The sequence below is a fragment of the Nannobrachium achirus genome, assembly GCF_963921795.1.
Source record: "Nannobrachium achirus genome assembly, chromosome: 5".
Classification (NCBI taxonomy): Eukaryota; Metazoa; Chordata; class Actinopteri; order Myctophiformes; family Myctophidae; genus Nannobrachium; species Nannobrachium achirus.
The window spans coordinates 68504500-68525596 of record NC_137814.1 but is presented as its reverse complement, the minus strand read 5'-3'; the positions used below and the strand labels follow the sequence as shown (position 1 = coordinate 68525596).

General features: G+C 42.3%; 1 protein-coding gene across 1 annotated transcript in view; it reads left to right on the top strand.

The window, feature by feature from the left end:
* Nucleotides 1-9335: 9335 nt before the first annotated feature.
* LOC308285275 (solute carrier family 22 member 7-like) overlaps nucleotides 9336-21097 on the top strand; it is a gene marked incomplete at both ends in the record, with an annotated part of 47002 nt that continues 35240 nt past the window's right edge. Inside the window, 2 exons of the mRNA XM_080725991.1 lie at nucleotides 9336-9517; nucleotides 10095-10293. Coding sequence (XP_080582117.1) covers nucleotides 9336-9517; nucleotides 10095-10293 — 381 coding nt within the window. The remainder of the gene's footprint in view (nucleotides 9518-10094; nucleotides 10294-21097) is intronic.

Genomic DNA, 21097 nt, shown 5'->3' with positions numbered 1-21097 from the left:
AGTATAGTCTATCAGTCTCATAGAGCAGTCTGGTTGTTGTGATGACGTCACAATCGAAACCTTTGGATATACGGAAGTCTGTCACAGGCAGCGAGTCACCGTTAGCTCCGTGTGGAGCGGCTACCATGAAAGTTTGGAGCTGCATGTTAAATTAAAAGGCAGCAGGCAGTTTCACAAGTTTGTAATAAGTTATAAATCCAAGAAAACTACTTTCAAAGCGGAACCAACCTGGATATTATTGACAAGGACTTAAGAGGATTGTATTAACAACAACATCAACATGACCAACCTAAAAGCACCATACATGACATCCTCTTACCTTATAGAGACGATCATCTCGGCTGGTAAGATATTATTAATTCCATTATGCTTTCTGGTTAATCAAGTGTCCTTTGCTGCTGCTGTGTGCATTTATATTAAAGGTTTTACAGTCGCAGCGTGCCGCTTATTACATGCCTGAGTTGTATATGTTTAAGCATGGTGGTCAGGTGGTGTCGCGCACTAAACAACAGATCTGCAAGCCCAGAATGCAAGCCAGATGAACACGTTTTGGGTTTATAGATCTGCTGAGCCAGCTGCCTGACGATGCGTCAGGCAGTGACCGTTGAAAGGACGAAACATAAATCACGCAGGGAGCGACAACGGCAGAGGGAGAGAGGATGAGAGCTGTATGATTGAGATTGACTGTTGACAACAGGGATTTAACGTTAGCACATTTTGTGCAGAACCTTGCATGTTTCATGAACAATTTAACACGTGAAGTTGCCATTTCGCCAACTATTATATGTCCGTTCTCTCACTGTTGTAATTTGAGACACTGGTGGCTGGTGCTGCCAGCTGCCTACTGGTGACGTTTCTTTTTTTCTCTCTCTCTCTCTCTGGCTTTCGGGTTTTCGGGCCGAAAATGATGATAATTGTTAGGGTCGGGCCGGGCTTCGGGTCGGCCCACTCGGGCCCAGTTAGGGCCGGGACTTAATTTTCAGGCCCGTTGAGAACTCTAAGAAGCGGACCCCTCCCCGGCCGGGCCACACCGCGTGGAGTGGAGCATTGGCTTGTAGATCGGCTACTTTTGGCTATTTTTCCATATTTTTTTCCAGGGGGTCCCCAGAACTCCGGGGGTCCCCGGGGGCCCCGGCGGTGGCCCTGCCCCCTGGGACCCGCTGGGTGCCAGCCCCGTTCCTCCCGGTCACACGGGGGCCGAGTTACGGCCTTTTTAGCTGGCTGCAGTGGCGGGGGTCGACCACTAGGTGGCGCTCTACGAGCGACATGCTCTGGGGCGCAGAGGCCAACTAGTGGGTACCACCCCCGGCTCTCCCGGCTGCTCCTAGCCTGAGTTATGCCATTTTATGCGTGCTGCAGTGGCGGGGTTCCGCCAATAGGCGGCGCTCTACATGCGGCCGGCTACGGGGCGCTGTGGCGGACGTGTGGGTACCGGCCCCGGCTCTCCCGGCCGCTCCTAGCCTGAGTTTTGCCAATTTTTAGCTCTTTGGCAGTGCCGCCAGGGGGTCCCTGGGGGTCCCCAGGGGTCCGGGGGGGCCGGGGGCCCCCAGCCACTCTGCGGCCCCAGGCCGAGGCCCCAAAGTCGGACAGGAGCAGAGCGGCGGCCCGCCTGGTTCTCCAAAGCCATATGCCCAGGTCCACGGTCATATCGCCAGGGGTCCCTGGAGGTGGTCCCTGACCGGGGTCCCTGGAGGTGGTCCCCGAGCGGGGGTCCCCGGACTCTGCGGTCCGAGGCCCTGGAGTCAGATTCGAGTCGAGCAACGAAGGCCTCTCAAATCCTACTCATGTTGTCAATGATGTCATATTCAAATAGGACGAAACACCCACTTTAAATAACAGGTTCCAGTGGTGCAGAGGATCAGTACCGGACTCAAGATCCAGAGGTAGTAAGTTCGAATCCCACTCACAATGTCAATGATAATGTCACAATCTAATATGGTCAAATACCCATGGAGCAGAGCATCAGAACAGAACTAAAGCACCCGAGGCAGTGAGACAATCAGTTTTTCACTACTTTTGACGGCCGTTAAGGTCAGTTTTTCACTACTTTTGCTGGCCGTTAAGGTCTAAATATAGACGTCTATTAGACGTCTAAATTTAGACCCAGGTATAAACTTAGACGTCTATTAGACGTCTATTAGACGTCTAGTCTAAATATAGTCGTCAAATAAATTTTCATTTCTAGACCATTTTTAAACCATTTCTAGATGCGTCGTCTAGGTGACATATAGACGTCTAATAGACGTCTAATAGACCAAAAAATGCTCAGTGGGATATAACGTATGTATCTCTTAGCAAAATGCAAGCAGATGAGTCCTGATGAAGCTGGTCGATTTGACACATGAAAAAAAGATTTAAAATGGGTTTAAAGGTAGCAGCTCTGTTTATACTGTATGTGCAGTAGGTGTCTAGATGTCAACAATGGTTTGTAGTCCTTAGGGTGGTTGTATTCCAGTCTCTAGCCTTGTTTTATCGCAACAGTTCACAAATATTGCTGCTGTGTTCAGTAGGTATGGGAGTTTTTTTGTTTTCAAACTCACTTAGGATGTGTGTAATCTGTGGGAAGTATGTGTTTCTGATATCTTGGTATAGTGGGCAGCTGGTTAGAAAGTGTAGCTCTGTTTCTACCACATTTTGTGTGATGTGGGTGCATAGTCTGTCTTCCCTTGGGAGCAGGGTCTGTCTGTGGCGGCCTTTCTCTATTGCAAGGCTGAGTTCGCTGAGTCTGTACCTAGTCAAGGCGTTCCTGTAGGTTTTGGGTTGTTTACTGTGCTCAGATATTCTGCCAATGTATGTTCTCTTTGTAGTGCTAGCGTTCCATTTTGTTTTGGTTTTCCTTTTCTCTTGGGTCGTTTGCAGCTTTGTTGATGTTTCCTGTGATATTGATGTTTAGGCCAAGGTATATAGTTGTTTGTGTTCTAGTGCTGTCATATTTAAATAATTGTAGGTTTAGGTGGTTATGTTTTTTTTGGAATATAATTTTTGTCTTGGCAAGATTCACTGTCAGGGCTCACGTATGTGAGAATGTGTGCAAGGTGTCAAACTGTCACATAGTGGCACATTAAAACAGCCAGAACCTTTCCTGAAACTTCTTTCTTTCTTTCTTTCTTTCTTTCTTTCTTTCTTTCTTTCTTTCTTTCTTTCTTTCTTTCGGTGTAGTTGGAGCAGCAGGTGGAGAGACTAAAGGTACAGCTGCAGCAGAAAAGAAATTGATAGAGATGAACGCACTGGTGAGTGGAAAATGCACATGCATGCAATCACTCACTCACTCACTCACCCACGCACTCACGCACGCACACATGCATGCACGCACGCACACCCTCTCATGTGATTTGTCTGTGTGTCTCCGTCAGGTGTCAATCAGGAGAACAGGTGATGATGCAGCAGAAAGTGCAGAATGAATGTGAGGACAACAAACGTCTCTTCATGGAGAACTAGAAGCTCCTGAAGAACTCACACCAAAAGGAGAACTAGAAGATTTTTTTAAACAAATAGCAGCTAACTTTTGCAGTCACTTTGGGACAAATTGCAGCATTCTTTTCTCAAAACGATTTAAATAGTATACTGTATGCAAAACTGGATTTAAAATATGTTTAAAGGTAAGCGCTCTGTTTGTACAGTAAAGGTTTGTAGTCTTAATCCATTGGCGCTGTGTTTGCACATTGTTATTTCTCCCAGTAGGTATGGGAGTTTTTTGTCATTGGGAGACTATATTTTGCACCCTGTCCTTCCGTCCGTCCGTCCGTGTGTCCCGTCCTTCTGTCTGTGAACAGCTAATCTCCGGCACCGTTGCCACGATGGCAGCGAAACTGTGCACGCACACTCCCTGGGTGCCAGAGCAGAACCCCTGCCCTGAATTTTTCACATGGGCCTGTTATAGCGCCACCAGGAGGCGAATTTGTGCAAAACACATGTTTGGACAGATTTTTCCTACAGATTTTGTCCAAAAATCACAGAAATCGGTACCTCTGATAGTCATATAAACTTCAGTCGGAGCCTGAAATTGAAATATTTGTGTCAGAACAGTAGGGGGAGCCACAACACAGAGCAGATACTGAAGAGTTACATCCAGAAAGAACAGACACCGAACCAGTTTCAACTGTGAATTTATATTAAAACATTATCAGTTTATCATGCGCTATTTATATGATATTAAAAACACTATCAATTTATATTTATCTGGAACGGAGCTAAACATTTGAAGTAAGTACAGATCAAATTGAAAGGTTCATTATGGATCCTTATTAGCACATTACATTATTTTGACAAAATGTACACTCATAGTTATGGGGGTCCATGGGGTGTTTTTAGCTTGTGACCCAAAAAAGAAATCAGACGCTTGCCCGGGACGCAAACTAGTGAAAACAGCAGATCTACAAGTTCAACAAGACGTTGCTTTGTGCCACATTGTGAGCTTGTAGATCTGCTATTTTCACTACTTCTTAAACAACTGTTTTCTAAGTTATGGAATGTTCTTTATGAAATTACTGAAAAAGTAATTCAATTTGTTTTTAATTAATTGAAAGTGTTTTGCCTTTTGAGATTGTTTTTTGAAAAAGTTTTGAAATAATAATGATTAAAAACAAAATGTCTGCGACACAAATGGGTCAGGACCCAGTGCTTGGGAAACAGTGTCTCTCAATCTTTTTTGGCTTGAGTAACCCCTTTCCATCATTTCTGAATCCAAGTACCCCTTTTACCCGACAACATTTATCTTATAAAACTGCAATTCAAATATAAATAAATATATGATGCTATGATAACCCCCCATTTCAAGAATATAAAATAACAAATAAGAAATGGGGTGAAAGAGTTTCAAACGTGCCTCCTTTTCTCATTTTCAACACTGTGGTCATAACATTTCAGTCAAGTTTTCATGTCAATAACTTCCAAACAACTTTAAAACACATCCCAGTTGCCTGGTACCATGTCATTTGGGTTAACAACTCAGGTTCATATCAAGTTTCTCCATGTGTCATCATTAAACATAACAGTGTTTTTTTCCCCTCCTAATTCTTTAACTATGAACAAGCATGATTTATACTAGTTTTCTTTTTTGAGGGGATTTTCTGGAGTAGTACCTCCCTAGGGGTACCCCATTTGAGAAACACAGGTGTAATACATACTGTACTGTACCAACTGGTAGCTTTAAAGAAAACTAGCCTACAGCCCCCTGCGGGGGCCTGGCCCCTTTGTGTGTGTGCCTGTTAGTCCCCCTTGGTGTGAAGCAGACAGACCGTGATGTTGCTTTCTCTGGAAGTGCCCCCGGAACTGCGCCCCTCCCCCTCACTCCATGTCTGCTTGCAGGCAGTTCGGATTGTTGACGCCCATTTGTGATGTAATTCGCATCACAGGACAAAGCCGCCAACAGGCCAAAATTTGGGAAAATATTGTAAACATTTGGGGATTATGAGAAGTAGAGACACATCTGAAGGTGATAAAGTTGATGTTGGGCAAGGTGAATGCGTTATTGATTTTTGTATTATGTTTTTTAGACAATTGAACAACTGCTGAACGTGGAGTTAGAGATGGAAACTTAAACACACATTTTTTGGGGTGATTCTAATTAGGTTGTGGGATGTTTAAGAACCAATGATATAAAACATCGGTTCTCAATCTGTGGGTCAGGACCCCCAGAGGGGTCCCCAAATAATTTTGGGGGGGTCCCCAGATGTTTAGCTAAATGTTAACATTGTTTTCTCACCTAGCAGTAAACAGACCAACATACATTATATGTGTATACATGGTATCTGCACATTTCTAAAGTGACACTGCTACCTCTGGTCAAACGTTGGTCAAATTGTCAAATATTAGAGGCAGAAATTGTGAAAATAGCAGATCTACATGCTCACAACGGCGATCGGCTATAATGGTATAGATCGAGTCAAACTAAATGCAATGCCAACTCCTATATCCAATTGCTTGTGCAGGGTGGGTGGGTCCCCAGTTAAAATATGATTCTTTTGGGGGTTGCGGCCTGAAAAACACTGGTTCTCAAACGTTTCCATGTCTAGGACCCCCGCATATTTATATGTATTTTGGTCACAAACCCATCTGAAAAGACCCTAACCCCAAAATTAAGAAAATACTTGAAGAATTTAAGAAATTAGAGACCCATTTTAACAACAGCAAAACTATGTAAAAACCCACAATATAGAAAAAGGCTATACTGCAAGAAATTCTAAATTGGATTTTGAGCAAAGGTACAAAAGTATTGGCATCAAACTAACATATACTTAAAGTACAACAAATGTAAAGTACTCAGAAATAGTAGATCTACAAGCACACAGTGCCACCAATCACGGCTCATGTTGTGAGCTTGTAGATCTGCTATTTCCGAAAGATAATGAGTACAGCTGAAATATGAATTTTAAAAAATATTAAAGTGCTTGTGTACTTGAGTAAATGCACTTCTTTCCATCATTAAATATTGATTGTGAGAAAAAATGACAAATGGGTGGCAGGGGGACAGATTTAGAAAGAGAGAGTTGCAGGTGTGCAAGTATAGACCCATTTCCTGAGTGACTGAGAGGGGCCGGGCACCGCTGCCATTAGTTGCGGTGTACAAAACACTGATTCTGGCCTTCAAAGCAGCCAAAGGTATGGCTCCTCCATACCTCCAAAACCTGAATAAACCCCTACAACCCCACCCGTTCACTCAGATCAGCCAACACAGGGATGCTGACAAAACCCTCGCTAAAAACCCCAGGACAAAAATCCACTCTTCCTAGACAATTTGCCCTCCTGGCCCCCAAGCTGTGGAATAAACTCCCTGTCGCACTTAGAACAACAGACTCACTCCCTAGCTTCCGCCGTGGACTGAAGACTGACTCACCTCTTCAGATTCCACCTAAACCCATAGCACTACTGTAACACTCCTCTTCCCTCAATGACCACACATGAAGATAGCATTTTTTACAGATTAGGTGCATGCATGGTCTACCTGTGTTATTGTTTTTTCTAGATTGATATTCCTATGCCTTGTTGTTGTTGATGTACTGACATATTATCTTGCTTATTATGATGATGTATTAGGCCTGCTTATTGTACGTCACTTTGGATTAAAAGTGCCTGCTAAATGCCTAAATTGTAAATTGTAAATTGTGTAAACACTTGTGTAAAGTAACTTGTAGCCTACATTTACTTAAGTACAGTACTTAAGTACAATTCTGAGTATTTGTTGCGACCGTCACGTCGCACTTACTATCATGTCCTTTTCAATAGAAGGTAGTGATGTCAGGTACTCTAGAACAGGGGTTCCCAAACTTTTTTGTCTCAGTGCACCCCATACATATATATATATATATATATATATATATATATATATATATAAATTTAATCCGAGGCACCCCTACATTATAATTTTCACTCCCAGCACCTTATATTTAAGCATAATCGTCGTTGTCAGGTGGAAACCTTGTAAGTCCAAAACTGTTCGTTTTGTATTTATCATCTATAAAATGTACTAAACTAGTGAAAACAGCCGATCTACAAGCACATCGCGAGGCGTTGTGTGCTTGTAGATCGGCTGTTTTCACTAGTTTTGTGCGATGGTCTTGTATGATGAAGCAGGGGAAAAGACATGAGGAGATATGAGGTTTTTGCCCGACAGTGACGATATTTTAGTGATTATGTTGTGAGGAAAACGTTGAGATAATAGCCATTTTGGTTAGAACTGACTGAAAATAACTTTGTACTTCAAGTTTAAAATTATACTAAATCATATTTTTTCAAATAAATTCCAAATATTATCAAATGATCTCGTGGCACCCCTGGACTGCTGTCACGGCACCCCAGGGTGCCGTGCTTTTACTAACGTAACATGTTGAACAAAGGACTTTTACTTGTATCAAAGGACTTCTACTTTGTGGTAGGCCTGCTGCTACTTTTACTCAGGGGCGTCACAAGTGAGAGGGGGGGGGGGGGGGGGGGGGGAGTGGGACTGAGTTACTAGGGCCCAAGGTAGAGGGGCCTTCGTTATTTTATACTTTAGCAGATATACAAGCACGCAGCGCTGCAGAGAGTGCCGCACTTCGAGCTTGTATATCTGCTATTTTTGAAGTCGTGAAAATGTGTGCAAATCTTTGAATATATGTGTTTTTTTAAGAGAATATTTGCAACTAAAATTTTGCTTCTGGGGGGTTCTTGGAACTACATATGGGGATGGGGGTCCGTGGCCAAATACATATCATTTTGGGGGTCCTTGACATGAAAAGGTTTGAGCACCACTGACATAGAAACTTAGGTTTTTTCAAAAAACCTTGGAAGGATTTTAAATATTCAAACACTTGCACAAATATTCATGATTTTTCAAAAATAGCAGATCGACAAGCTTGCAGCATGGCACTCGGTGCCGCGCTGTGAGCTTGTATATCTGCTATTTGTCAATAGTTAAAGCACAAAATAACATGCGTTCCCAGTTTCCGTATGAAGAACATTCATGGGGGGCCCACGGTGAATCCTTGTACCCAGGGCCCAGAATTTGGTGCGACACCCCTACTTTTACTTAGTGATAATCTTCCAGCAATAGTGGTGCTGCACGTGTGTGTCAGTGTGTCCTTGTTAATGTGTATTTCACACCAACACTACTCATTCATGCACCCCGCCTCTACCGGTTGACCATTAACCCTGGTGTAAAGTAAATGCCGTACATTTACTCAATTACTGTCCTTAAATACAATTTTGAGGCGTTTGTACTTTTACTTCTATTCAGCTACATCTCAGATCCAAATATTGTTTCATTCCACTACATTTATTTGAAAACTATAGTTACTAGTTACTTTGAAGAATTTGATTATTAGAACACACAACCACTTCAGCCCTATATACATTTAAGCCATTTGAAAATAGCCGATCTACAAGCTCACAATGTGTTGCATCGCGACGCATTGTTAGCTTGTAGACCGTCTATTCTCAAAAGATTTGTAAACATTCGAAGACTTAAAATGGGACATTCTGTATAAACTTTTGGTAGGCCTATTAATATAAGTATATTTTGATACCAATACATTTGTACTTTTACTCAAGTAGGCTACATTTTGAATTGGGGACTTGTGTTTGTAACAGTATAATACTAGTCTACTTCTGTATTGCACTATTGATACTTTTACTTGAGTAAAACATTTGAGTACTTTTTCCACCACTGACCATTAACCGTTCACCCATTTACACCGGCTAAAAGCGAACTCCAGTCTGCATTCTGAATATTCTCTGAACGTGTCTTTAGTGAACAGAAAGGAGACAAAGTCACTTTCCCCCCCCCTTTTCTTTTTGCAGATTAATTTCATAGCTGCGGTTTTCTGTCAGTTCTCTTGGCCTCCTCGCTGCGTGTGAACATGAAGTTTGACGATGTGCTGGTGGAACTTGACGGCTTCGGGACCTTCCAGCTGAGGACAGTTCTGCTGTTGGTTATCCCTCGCGTCACCTTGCCCTTTCACTTTTTACTGAATAATTTCATAGCGGCGGTGCCTTCTCACCACTGCCATCTCGGCCCTCTCGATGATGGAGGCGTCTTCGGGTAAGTGAATCTCAAAGTGAGGTCCTGCTATAAAACCTAAAAAAAACTATTTTATAAATTGCATATTCGAAAATAACAGATCTACAAGCTACATGTGTCACAACATCCACACTTTGTGCACCACGCCTCGACCTGACGTTTTGGGCTGTGACAATTTAGCTTAACTAAACTGACAACTGTCGTCCCTCATGGGGTAAGCTGACGACAATGGTATACAAGCCAGTTTGGCAAGACGTTTTGAACATGATTGTAGACAATGTAAACTTATTAAGAAAGTGTTTTGACTGGACTTGCTGCATTTTACTGTTTTGCTTTTGTGTCTAATCAATCAATCAATAAATCAAAACCTGTTGTTTTTTTAAATGTTTTTAAATTGTCAATTGGCATACAAAGCCTGCAAAAGCCCCCATTCTTTTCAGAATGATGCGCACTGCAACGTAGTTTCAAATGCACTACATTGCAGGCGCTTTTTGAGAGTGACAAAATAAGAAGACATGTGTGATCTGGGCTGCTTGCCCCAGGAAATGTGCCAAGCTCAATAGGGAACAACGGTATTTGAGAATCCACTGTCTTTTAGGAATCTGACACTGGAACAGAGGCTTACTGTGGGAGTTCCAGTGCAGGACGACGGGACTCCCAGTTCGTGTCAGATGTTTGCAGAAGCTCAGTATCATCTGCTGCTCAACGCCTCCAACGTGACGGGTCTGTCCACCACGGACTGTCTGCATGGCTGGACCTACGACAAGTCCATGTTCCAATCCACTCTGGCAACACAGGTACTTTTACATGTAGGGCTGTCACAATTATTACATGATCATCTAATCGCAATTATTTGACATAATCACGATTCTTTTTCATAATCGTCATAATCGTGTCCATGTTGAAAAATGTTCATATATATATTTTTTTTTTAAGTAAAAAATCACAACGCATTGCGGCGCGTTGTGAGCTTATCGGCTACTTCCACTATCAATGTTCTTTTTTAAGTTTAAAGTTGTCAAATATGTAAGTAATTTCTTTGTATATTTAGGTTATGTGTCATATCTGCCATGTGAAACTCCAAAGCCTAAAGGCCAAACAGAAATGTAATTGTCAACGACAAAAACACAATTAAATTGTTACTAATTACTTTAGTGACAATTAATCGTCATGTAAAATGTCATAATCGTGACATCCCTATTTACATGGTCCTTTGGATATAGCTTGTTCTGACCAGTGGTGGAAAAAGTTAATTGTTTACTTAAGTAAAAGTATCAATACTGCAATGTAGACATACTCTGTTACAAGTAAAATTCCGGAATTCAAAATGTACTTGAGTTAAAAGTACAAAAGTATTGTCATCAAAATGTACCAAAAGTAAAAGTAGTCATTTTGCAGAATGTCCCATTTCAAGTTTTCAACTGTATGAAAATATTTTGAAAATAGCAGATCTACAAGCTCACAATACGTCGCATCCCGAGCTTGCAGATTGGAAAATTATGTCAAACAACCTGGGTGTCATTCCTTTCACATTCCTGCTGTCCTGTGTCACTCTCCACTCTCTCATCTTAAAATAAAGTGCCATAAAATAATTTGAATTATTTATTTCTTATAAGATTGATCTTTTTGAAGCGGTGAAAGCCGCTTCCAAGGAGTGGCTTTGTGTGTCCCATGTCCATATATGGTCATTTCAGTCCAGAATGAACAGGTTTTATCAAAAACAAAATGTGTGTCCCATGTCCATATATGGTAATTTCAGTCCAGAATGAACAGGTTTTATCAAAAACAAAATGTCTGTCACCTCATGTCCATATATGGTAATTTCAGTCCAGAATGAACAGGTGTTATCTGTCCCGTACGTCCAGAATATGTGTGTAGTGTCCGTCCCGGTCTGATGATTGGATACTTTGAGGATTGGTCAAGCTTCACATGACATTTCGGCCCTCCAGATAAAATCATTCATTAATTCAGAATCTAAATAACGTATAGATCACAGAGTTCATAACTCTAGAACACATAGAATAAAAGTTCACCGATTCACTTCGAACCGAGGTTTGATTTTTTTTTGTTATGTCTAATGTTTTAATGTGTGCTCGCTGAAAGGCGAGACCAGTATTCTCCCAAATCTTTATAGACCAAGTTTATTCTCCTCAAAAAAATGGCAGTACAAAGGCAGGGCCCTTAGCCAATGAGGAGCAGCATTCTTGGTGACATCATCACCAACAAGTAGGACCTGATATAAATAACAACAACACCCTCATGAAATCTCTTGTAGTGTGTTCTCCCAATGTTCTATATAGGCGTTCTGAGGGATTGAATGTAGGAGTAGTAATGTTGGAGTGCCCGTTGGGAACACCTCTATGCCCATATATGTTGGGTAGATCTGGTGTTCCATATGAGCCCACACTGTTTCATAAGAACAGTATTTCTAGTTATTATATAATACAATACAAAAAAGAAAGTGCAGCACAACATTGCGATCCCTAGCCATTGAATTCAATGGACAGGTGTGAGGTTCCGTTGGACTATTATTACTTTCAATGGTGGTCACATTCTCCTTCTGGAGTGTAATAATCATGTAATTGGCATAATGAAAATCTAAAGAACAGGATTAGAACACAGAAAACTTTCTCATAGGAATGCAGGCTGCAGCTCAATGGGCAAATACTAGAAAGTGTGGTTGCTGTTGGGGAGCCACCCTCATTGGCTAAAAGTTACTCTATCCACGAGTTTCCAACGCCCCATAGTGAATTGCGCAGACGTCTGCACCGAGCTTCCGCCGCCGATTTACAAGCTCACAACGGTTGCATCTGCGTCGCGACGTGAGCTTGTATGTCTGCTGTTAAACCCGGAAGTTTGGTCCTGATAGTCTCCAGTAAGCTCCCGGGGAAACTTGTGGATAAAGAATAAAGTCGGGGGAGTATCATAGTGTGTTGCCTGTGGCAACCACACTAATGAACTTTAAAGAAATAAAATCTGTTCACCTTGTATGGGCTGTTCTGTCCATGACGTCCGTTACTTTATGTGTATCAGCATGGATATCCTTATGAAGATCCGTACTCATACCCACAAAGTGTGAAATGAACGGTTTGCACCGTGTAAAAGTGTAGTATTAATTTAGTAGAGAATCAGCCCATAAACCACAGTGTAAGACAAGCACAATATTAGAAATGTTTTAACTTCTGTAAATCCTGTTAATGGCATCCAGTTACATAAAGCTAAGAGCACAGAGTGGTCTATTGAATGATAGGTTATTCAGGGTAAACTATAAAACCCAGACAATCGCATGCCTTGTTGCAACCCCACAGGTGGATAGGCAAGAAGGAGCCAGATAGGATGAACTAGCCTGGCGGTGCCAGCCTCTATCACACACTTCGTTTTGGGAAGAGAGTCTGGGGTTAAAGGGAGAGATTCCATTTCTGGGGGGCGGGCTAAAGCCTGATGAGCTCAGCCAGAGCTCTTAATTGCTCCCTTTGAACTTCAGAGGGGTTGTGCAATAAGGTAGGTAATTGATTGGGCCATACAAGTGTCAATACCCTGTTAGTGTTCTCTCTAATCAATGAAAGCATCAAAGACAACTACCTGTTTGATGCCTGTGACCTCGTTAGTGCTCTCTCTAATCAATGAAAGCATCAAAGACAACTACCTGTTTGATGCCTGTCATAGAGGTGAAGGGGAGGGCGAATGTTTTTGTGTCCACACAGCCTACAGCCCTGATTGGCTAACCCTTTCTGGTGGCTGGTGAAAATGGATTCTCAATCGTGAGGCTCCATGCCATACTACACCACCACTACCACCAGGGGGTGGTGTTGTGCGGTCTGGTTTATTAACCAGGCTAAGGATGAAGCTCTCAGAGCCCCAGGTCATCTGTCTGCACCTTGCAGCCCAACAAGGTGTTCCCAGCCTGAGCTCAGTGCATTGTCATACTCCTCTCTGGCCTTCTGTTTCTCCTTCACCTCGGCCACAACCTCTGACCGTCCAATCCTTGCACTGAAATGACAGACGGCCGCATTGCCAGGGAGAGGGAAGACAAAGACGGCCTCTAGGGGGCTCTCCTCCTTGTTCTCATAGTGCAGAATGGAGGTCACTGTCGCCACATGGTCGCTCACTTCAACCTCCACCTCTATGCCTTTCAGAGGAACTGCTTCATTCTGGCAAGAGACCAGACCACATTCCATAGTGTTGTTTGTACTGTTCATACAGCTTTAACAGAACTTGGAATCTCGTTTTACAAAGCAGTGGAAAAATTGTGAAACAATATGTTGGCAAGAGTTCGGTCTTGACACATGGCGTCTATGAAAAGCCCTATTTTGTGTAGAAGATAGTTTGTTAATAGTATTAACAAATCTTCCATATATTATATGGAAAATAGGCCTATATGGCTTGATGTTTTTCAATGCATTGCATGACGTCATGTCAAAACGTTTCTTTGAGCGGTGTTAAAGGGATCCCTATAGGACAAATATGCCTTAATACATTATAATTGTCCTCTATAAATACCAGTAAGACTCCCTAATCGGGAGATAAGCGACCGCCAGGTCGCAGCGTGATTTTAGGCCAAAATGTGTAGGAGAAGTGTCCAAAAATGTGTTTGTAAAAAGCGGCCTGATGGTGGCGCTATATGGGAGTGATCCATGTTGATGAGATGAGTTTAGACATACTGTGTACCGATTCACGTGATTTTAGAGCAAAATCTGTTGGAGCAGTGTCCAAAAATGTGTTTGAAAAAATCGGCCTGAAGGTGGCGCTAAATGGGACAGATCCATGTTGATGACATCAGTGTAGAGCAAGTCTGTACCGATTTGCGTGATTTTAGGGCAAAATTTGTAGGAGCAGTGTCCAAAAATGTGTTTTGCAAGAATCGGCCTCATGGTGGCGCTAGACGAGGGCCATGTGAGAATTGATAGTAGTTGTAGTTTGGCAGGCAAGGAGTGTGTGTGCAAAATTTGGCATGGATCGGGGCAACGGTTGCGGAGATATGAGCAGGGCAAAAGTGTGACGTGTGATGTGTGACGGACGGACGGACGGACGGACGGACGGACGGACAGACACACAGCCGGTGGAGGACAAATATGCCTTACACCAGTAAGACTCCCTAATCGGGAGATAAGCGACCGTTGGTCGCTTATCTCCTGTCACACTGCTGACATCAGTATGACATCACACCGTACACAAATGACCCTTATATAAGACCGGCATTATCTACCGACAGATTAGTAACAAGATGTCAAAATCATTGAAGGTTTACCCTACTAACCAACTGTTTACCATAGCAACCATGTTTTTTACCTTAGCAACCAACTGTTTACCCTAGCAACCAACTTTTTACCACAGCAACCATTTTTTTTTTACCCTAACAACCAACTGTTTACCCTAGCAACCAATTGTTTACCATAGCAACCATGTTTTCTTACCCTAGCAACCAACTGTTTACCCTAGCAACCAACTGTTTACCATAGCAACCATGTTTTTTACAGGGCCTGGGATTGATGACATCAGAAATCTCCATATATGGGCATGAAAGGGATTTTGTTTCTGGAAATATGTCTGTGGGGTGCCACATTTGGAATAAAGCACTTACATCACACATCTGGATATCCATACAGCCCATCTAGTTTGCCTGTGTCCATTTATGCCCATATATCTGATGACATTGGGACAATGATCTCCATATATGGGCATAAAACTTATGTTAATTAGTAAAGCCTGGGGATCTCCATATATGGGCATGAGGGGTACCCTAAAAGGGCATCATCTGGGAATAGCAAATATAGTTATCCTAGAAAGTGAAAATCTTACATCAAAGGCCATAACTACCTACCTACCACCATACTGCATTCCTCATTAAACTACCTACCAGTAAGATGCCTAAGGGAGAAAAGCAAAGGGCGAGGTTGCACCATTTCTTGGTCTTCTGGCCAGTGATGTATATCGGACCATTTAACCATATATGGAGACATCTGGTACCCAAAGATATTCACAGATATGGGCTTAATATTGATGACATAAGGGATCTCCATATATGGGCGTAAAAGGGATTTGGTTCCCCTGGCATCACAGGGATCTCCATATATGGGCATAAAATGGATTTGGTTACCCTGGCAACACGGGGATCTCCATATCTCCATATATGGGCATAAAAGGGATTTGGTTCCCCTGGCATCACAGGGATCTCCATATATGGGCATAAAAGGGATTTGTATTCACAGATATGGGCTTAATATTGATGACATAAGGGATCTCCATATATGGGCGTAAAAGGGATTTGGTTCCCCTGGCATCACAGGGATCTCCATATATGGGCATAAAATGGATTTGGTTACCCTGGCAACACGGGGATCTCCATATCTCCATATATGGGCATAAAAGGGATTTGGTTCCCCTGGCATCACAGGGATCTCCATATATGGGCATAAAAGGGATTTGGTTCCCCTGACATTACAGTGATGTCAGTGGCTGGTTCTACAGAGGGGATCTCCATTTATGGGCATAAAAGGGAATGTATGTATGATGATGTCAGATATCATAGACGTCATAGGACTTTCACATAACGAATAACTGAGTAAGCATGTAAACCCGTAAAATCTATATTTGGGCATGGCTGATTTATGACCTCATCATGATGACACGAGCAAACACAGCTGAATTGTATAAATGATCAGTGCAGAAACCAACAGAAGTATTTGACCAAGACTCTTCGATTTAAACATCAACAAAGGTGTGACGTTTGTTGATGGTCACGTGTGACGTGTGACGGACGGACGGACGGACGGACGGACGGACGGCCGGTGGAGGTTTTCATAGTAAACTGCTCCCTGACGGTCGCAATTATAATTGTCCTCTATAAATACCATGTACAATTAAAAACACCTTAATTATTTTATTTCTTCTAGAAATAGCTAATCTTTCACTCAACAGGGGAAATGCCCGTCGCAAGTTGATGATGTCATAAATGTCATGTGTGATCTATCCCTATGGAATGTATGGCATGCATGTGCAAATAAAAACAAATGTAATACTTCCTATGGTTAATTATGAGCATCAAATCAATATTTCAAATGTGTTTTTTGCACATGCATGCCATAAACCAGTAAGACTCCCTAATCGGGAGATAAGCGACCGTTGGTCGCTTATCTCCTGTCACACTGCTGACATCAGTATGACATCACACCGTACACAAATGACCCTTATATAAGACCGGCATTATCTACCGACAGATTAGTAACAAGATGTCAAAATCGTTGAAGGTTGAATCTCCAGATATGGAGATAACCAACACATCCCTCCATATATGGAGATAACCGACGAATCTCACTAAGTCTGACCTCACAAGCCCCATATTTGGACACGAACAACATATAACTCCATGTAGACATAGCTGCTGACATCAGTATGACATCACACTGCTGACATGTGAAAGATTAGCTATTTCTAGAAGAAATAAAATATTTAAGGTGTTTTTGAAGCGGTGAAAACCGCTTCCAAGGAGTGTCTTTGTGTGTCCCCCATGTCCATATATATGGTCATTTCAGTCCAGAATGAACAGGTTTTATCTGTCCGTAAATGTGTGTCCCATGTGTGTCCCCTCATGTCCATATATGGTCATTTCAGTCCAGAATGAACAGATTTTATCTGTCCCGTATGTCCAGAATATGTCTGTAGTGTCCGTCCCGTCCCGGACACTACACAAAGTATGTCCAATGAGACCATACTTTGAGGATTGGTCAAGCTTCACATGACAATTCGGCCCTCCAGATAAAATCATTCATTCATTCAGAATTCTTAAGCTCTAGAACACATAGAATAAAAGTTCACTGCTTCACTTCGAACCGAGGTTTGATTTTTTTATTTTACATTGTAGTTATAGTGGACAATTATAATGTATATATAGTATATTAAGGCATATTTGTCGTATTAGCCAGGGATCCTTTTAACGGCTCCTACGTCTGGCTTTGTGTGTAGGTCCCTATGTATGAGTGTCCGTATGAGTGTCTGTATGGCTCATACAAGGAGATATGCATGTGTGTCGTGTTTGAAACCATGCATAGGCTGTCTCATCATCACTGACCATTTTGTCAAACAACCTGGGTGCAATCTGAGGTATAATCTGGTGTACGAGTTGGTGTGTATGTATCCCCAACAGGCTTGAATCCTGTATTGCATGCCATTCCTTTCACATTCCTGCTGTCCTGTCACTCTCCACTGTCTCATCTATACATAAAGTGCCAAGAGTAGAATTCATTTTGAAATTTCAATTAAAATATGTATTTCTTATAAGGTAGATTTTTTGTTGTTGTAATGCCTTGTTTTATTATTGTGGGCTCGCCTGAAAGGCGAGAACACTATGTTATCTTCATTATTTATTTACCAAGTTCCGACACGACAGTACAAAGGCAGGGCCCTCTAGGCTGATACTTCAGTCCGCACATCACCACCCCCTGTTGGTGGGTGGTGTGTAGTGTGGACTGAACCCGCAGATATTTTATTTTATTTCAGGCTCGCCTGAAGAGCCGGCGAATTGAATGGGCCAATCAGGGTTGTATGCTTGGGGCACGTGGTTTGGCTGCTCCGGTCCCAGCCCCCTCCAAACAGAGATCTTCTGCCCACGTCAGAGCAGTGTAGGCCCACGTGAGATTCACTAGTGGACTCTGATTGGTGTCCTCTGCCCACGTGAGAGTCTAGTGGACTCTGATTGGTCCGTGAAGACTGTCATGGCGGAGTCAGACTCGACTCGAATTCTTTTAATAAACTATACAATAGTGCCGTTTCATTACGTTTTAATACCATTTTGCACTAACGTAAACATGCAGTCATATAATATGTTATGAGAAATAACGTATTTTTGCAATGTCACGCCACGTCGGCGACACACGGGGCTGTGTGTGTGTATGTGTGTGTGTGTGTGTGTGTGTGTGTGTGTGTGTGTGTGTGTGTGTGTGTGACGTCAATAGGCTTTACCCCGCCCCCGCTGAAGTAGAATCTCCGTCCCCAGGCTCAGACTCAATCCCAAAACGAAGTGTGTGATTGAGTCTGACGCTTGCAGTCAGGCTAAGGGCCCTCAGCCAATGAGGTGCAATTGAGCTGCGGAAAATCTGGGAGTGGTGTTAGCTGGAGTATTGGTTGAGCTTCACATGACAGTTAGCACGCTGCAGAATATAGTCACGAGCGAGCCCACACTGTTTCGTAGGAACAGTATTTCTAGTTATATTATATATAATAGAATACGAAACAATAAGAAAAGAAAGTGCATTGAATTCAATTGACAGGCGAGAGGTTCCGTTGGGCTATTATTACTGTCAATGGTGGTCAAATTCTCCTTCTGGATTGTAATTAATAATAATAATAATCATGTAATAATTGACATAATGAAAATCTAAAGAACAGGATTAGTACACATACATCCTTCTCATGGGAATGCAGGCTGCAGCTCAATGCACAGATACAAGATTAACTAGAACTGCACTCTGTCAAGGAGCCAACTTGCTCTTTGTTCACAAGTAGGCCACGTATGGCCTACTTGTGTGCCAGCAGAGTGCACCATGAGGTGCGCTCTCCACTGGTGATGCCAGTGACATCACCACTGGCATCACCAGGAATGCTGGTCCTTCATTGGCTGTTAATGATCAGGTTGCGAGAAATGCTGCTCCCTGATTGGGTTACGGGCTTAAACACGAAGGACACCGACATACATACCCAGCAGATCGAAGTACAGCGCTCTGCTGGCGCAAGTAACTAGAAAGATGTAATTCTGTGAAAGTGCAAGTGTGGTTGCCGTTCTCGCTGACGTCACCGAGAAGAGAACGCTGTTCCCTCATTGGCTAAAAGTTACTCTTTAAATAATAATTTGTTATCCTAAGTTATTACGTTGTTGAGGATCAAAATAAACTAAACTAAACTAAAGTTGGGTGAGCTCCCTCATTGGCTTAAAGGTACTCTATAAAGAATCCTCATTGGCTTAAAGGTACTCTATAAAGAATCCTCATTGGCTTAAAGGTACTCAATAAAGAATAAAGTCGGGGGAGTACCATAGTGTGTTGCCTTTGGCAACCACACTAATGAACTTTAAAGAAATAAAATCACACCTGTTCACCTTGTATGGGCTGTTCTGAACTTCTGTCCATGACGTCAGTTAATTTATGTGTATGAGCATGGATATCCTTATATGGAGATCCGTACTCATACAAAGTGAAATGAACGGTTTGAGTTGTGTAAAAGTGTAATAATGTTAAAGGAGCTATAGTCAACTTTTTCATTGTAGGTGTACATCCTAGTCTACAGACTAGGATGTAAACAAAGTACGGGCCCTGTAAATGTAAACAAAGGGCCAAAATGATTATTTTATCATTATTTTACGCTTTTTGTGGTCATTTTTTAATTGAAACACATATATGAAGCTTATTTTTTTATAAAATATTTTCGAAACATAATTTTTATTTTAGCATCCGTTTTTCAAGAAAAAGTTGACTATAGCTCCTTTAATTTGGTAGAGAATCAGCCCATAAACCACAGTGTAAGACAAGCACAATATTAGAAATGTATTAAAGATGCAGTGCCATGATTCTTTTCTCCCCTAAAACATGATGATCAGGTATTATCATCAGACTAGAAGGAAGATTCTTTCCAAAAAAAAGGGTTCAGAAAGCGTTAAAAGTGTGTATTTATGTGGCCACACCCTCCAGTTCATTAAGTATGCATGTTTGTCTGGTGGGTGGTGACCCAGCTGAAGTTAGCCACACCCACAGTGTTGGGTGAATGGTAAAAATCAAACCTCGGTTCGAAGTGGAGCGGTGAACTTTTATTCTATGTGTTCTAGAGAGATGCAATTTATGGCTCTTTGAAGTGAGCCAGAGCCATGGCTCTGGCTCACTTAAAAGAGCCGTTCAAAAGACTGGCTCATTTGGCTCTTTTGGCTCATTGCATATTTAAAATATTTTCGTTGAAACATGAATCCACAAGGTGGCACGGTCTGGCACCACATTCCTCTGCTGACAGTTGAGATCACAATTTTGTATTTACCCTTTTTATAAAACATGTGTGTGTAAATTAAGCTACCTTGACTAATGTTATTCATGCAACACCTTAAAAAAACCAAGCAGGCAACAATGAACTCGCTCCTCCCTAGCGGCGTATATAGCCAGGATTTACCAACTGGCTAGGCCTGGCACAATGTCTGCTTGTACATCGGCTATTTTAAAATAGCAAACATTTAAATATTTACAGGGACATAATACAGTCATTTGTCATGGAAGTGGACTTCCCAAGCAATATGGAGACGTTTTAATTATAGAAATCGCTTAATAATTGTCTACGCTATGATCAAATCAAACTGTAGTGTCTTAATTTGCTTCCTAGATAGCTGCACATTGCCGCGCCGCACCGCACCGCGCCGCACCGCGCATCGCGGCGCCGCACCTCGTCGCGTGCCAATTCAGCCAAATGAACAGCTCCCTACTCCGCGAACCGGATCCCATCGTTCACTTCAAAGAGCCGTTCAAAAGATTCGATTCGTTCGCGAACGTTGCATCTCTACTATGAACTCTGTGACTATACATTCTTCCGATTCAGAATGAATGAATGATTTTATCTGGAGGGCCGAATTGT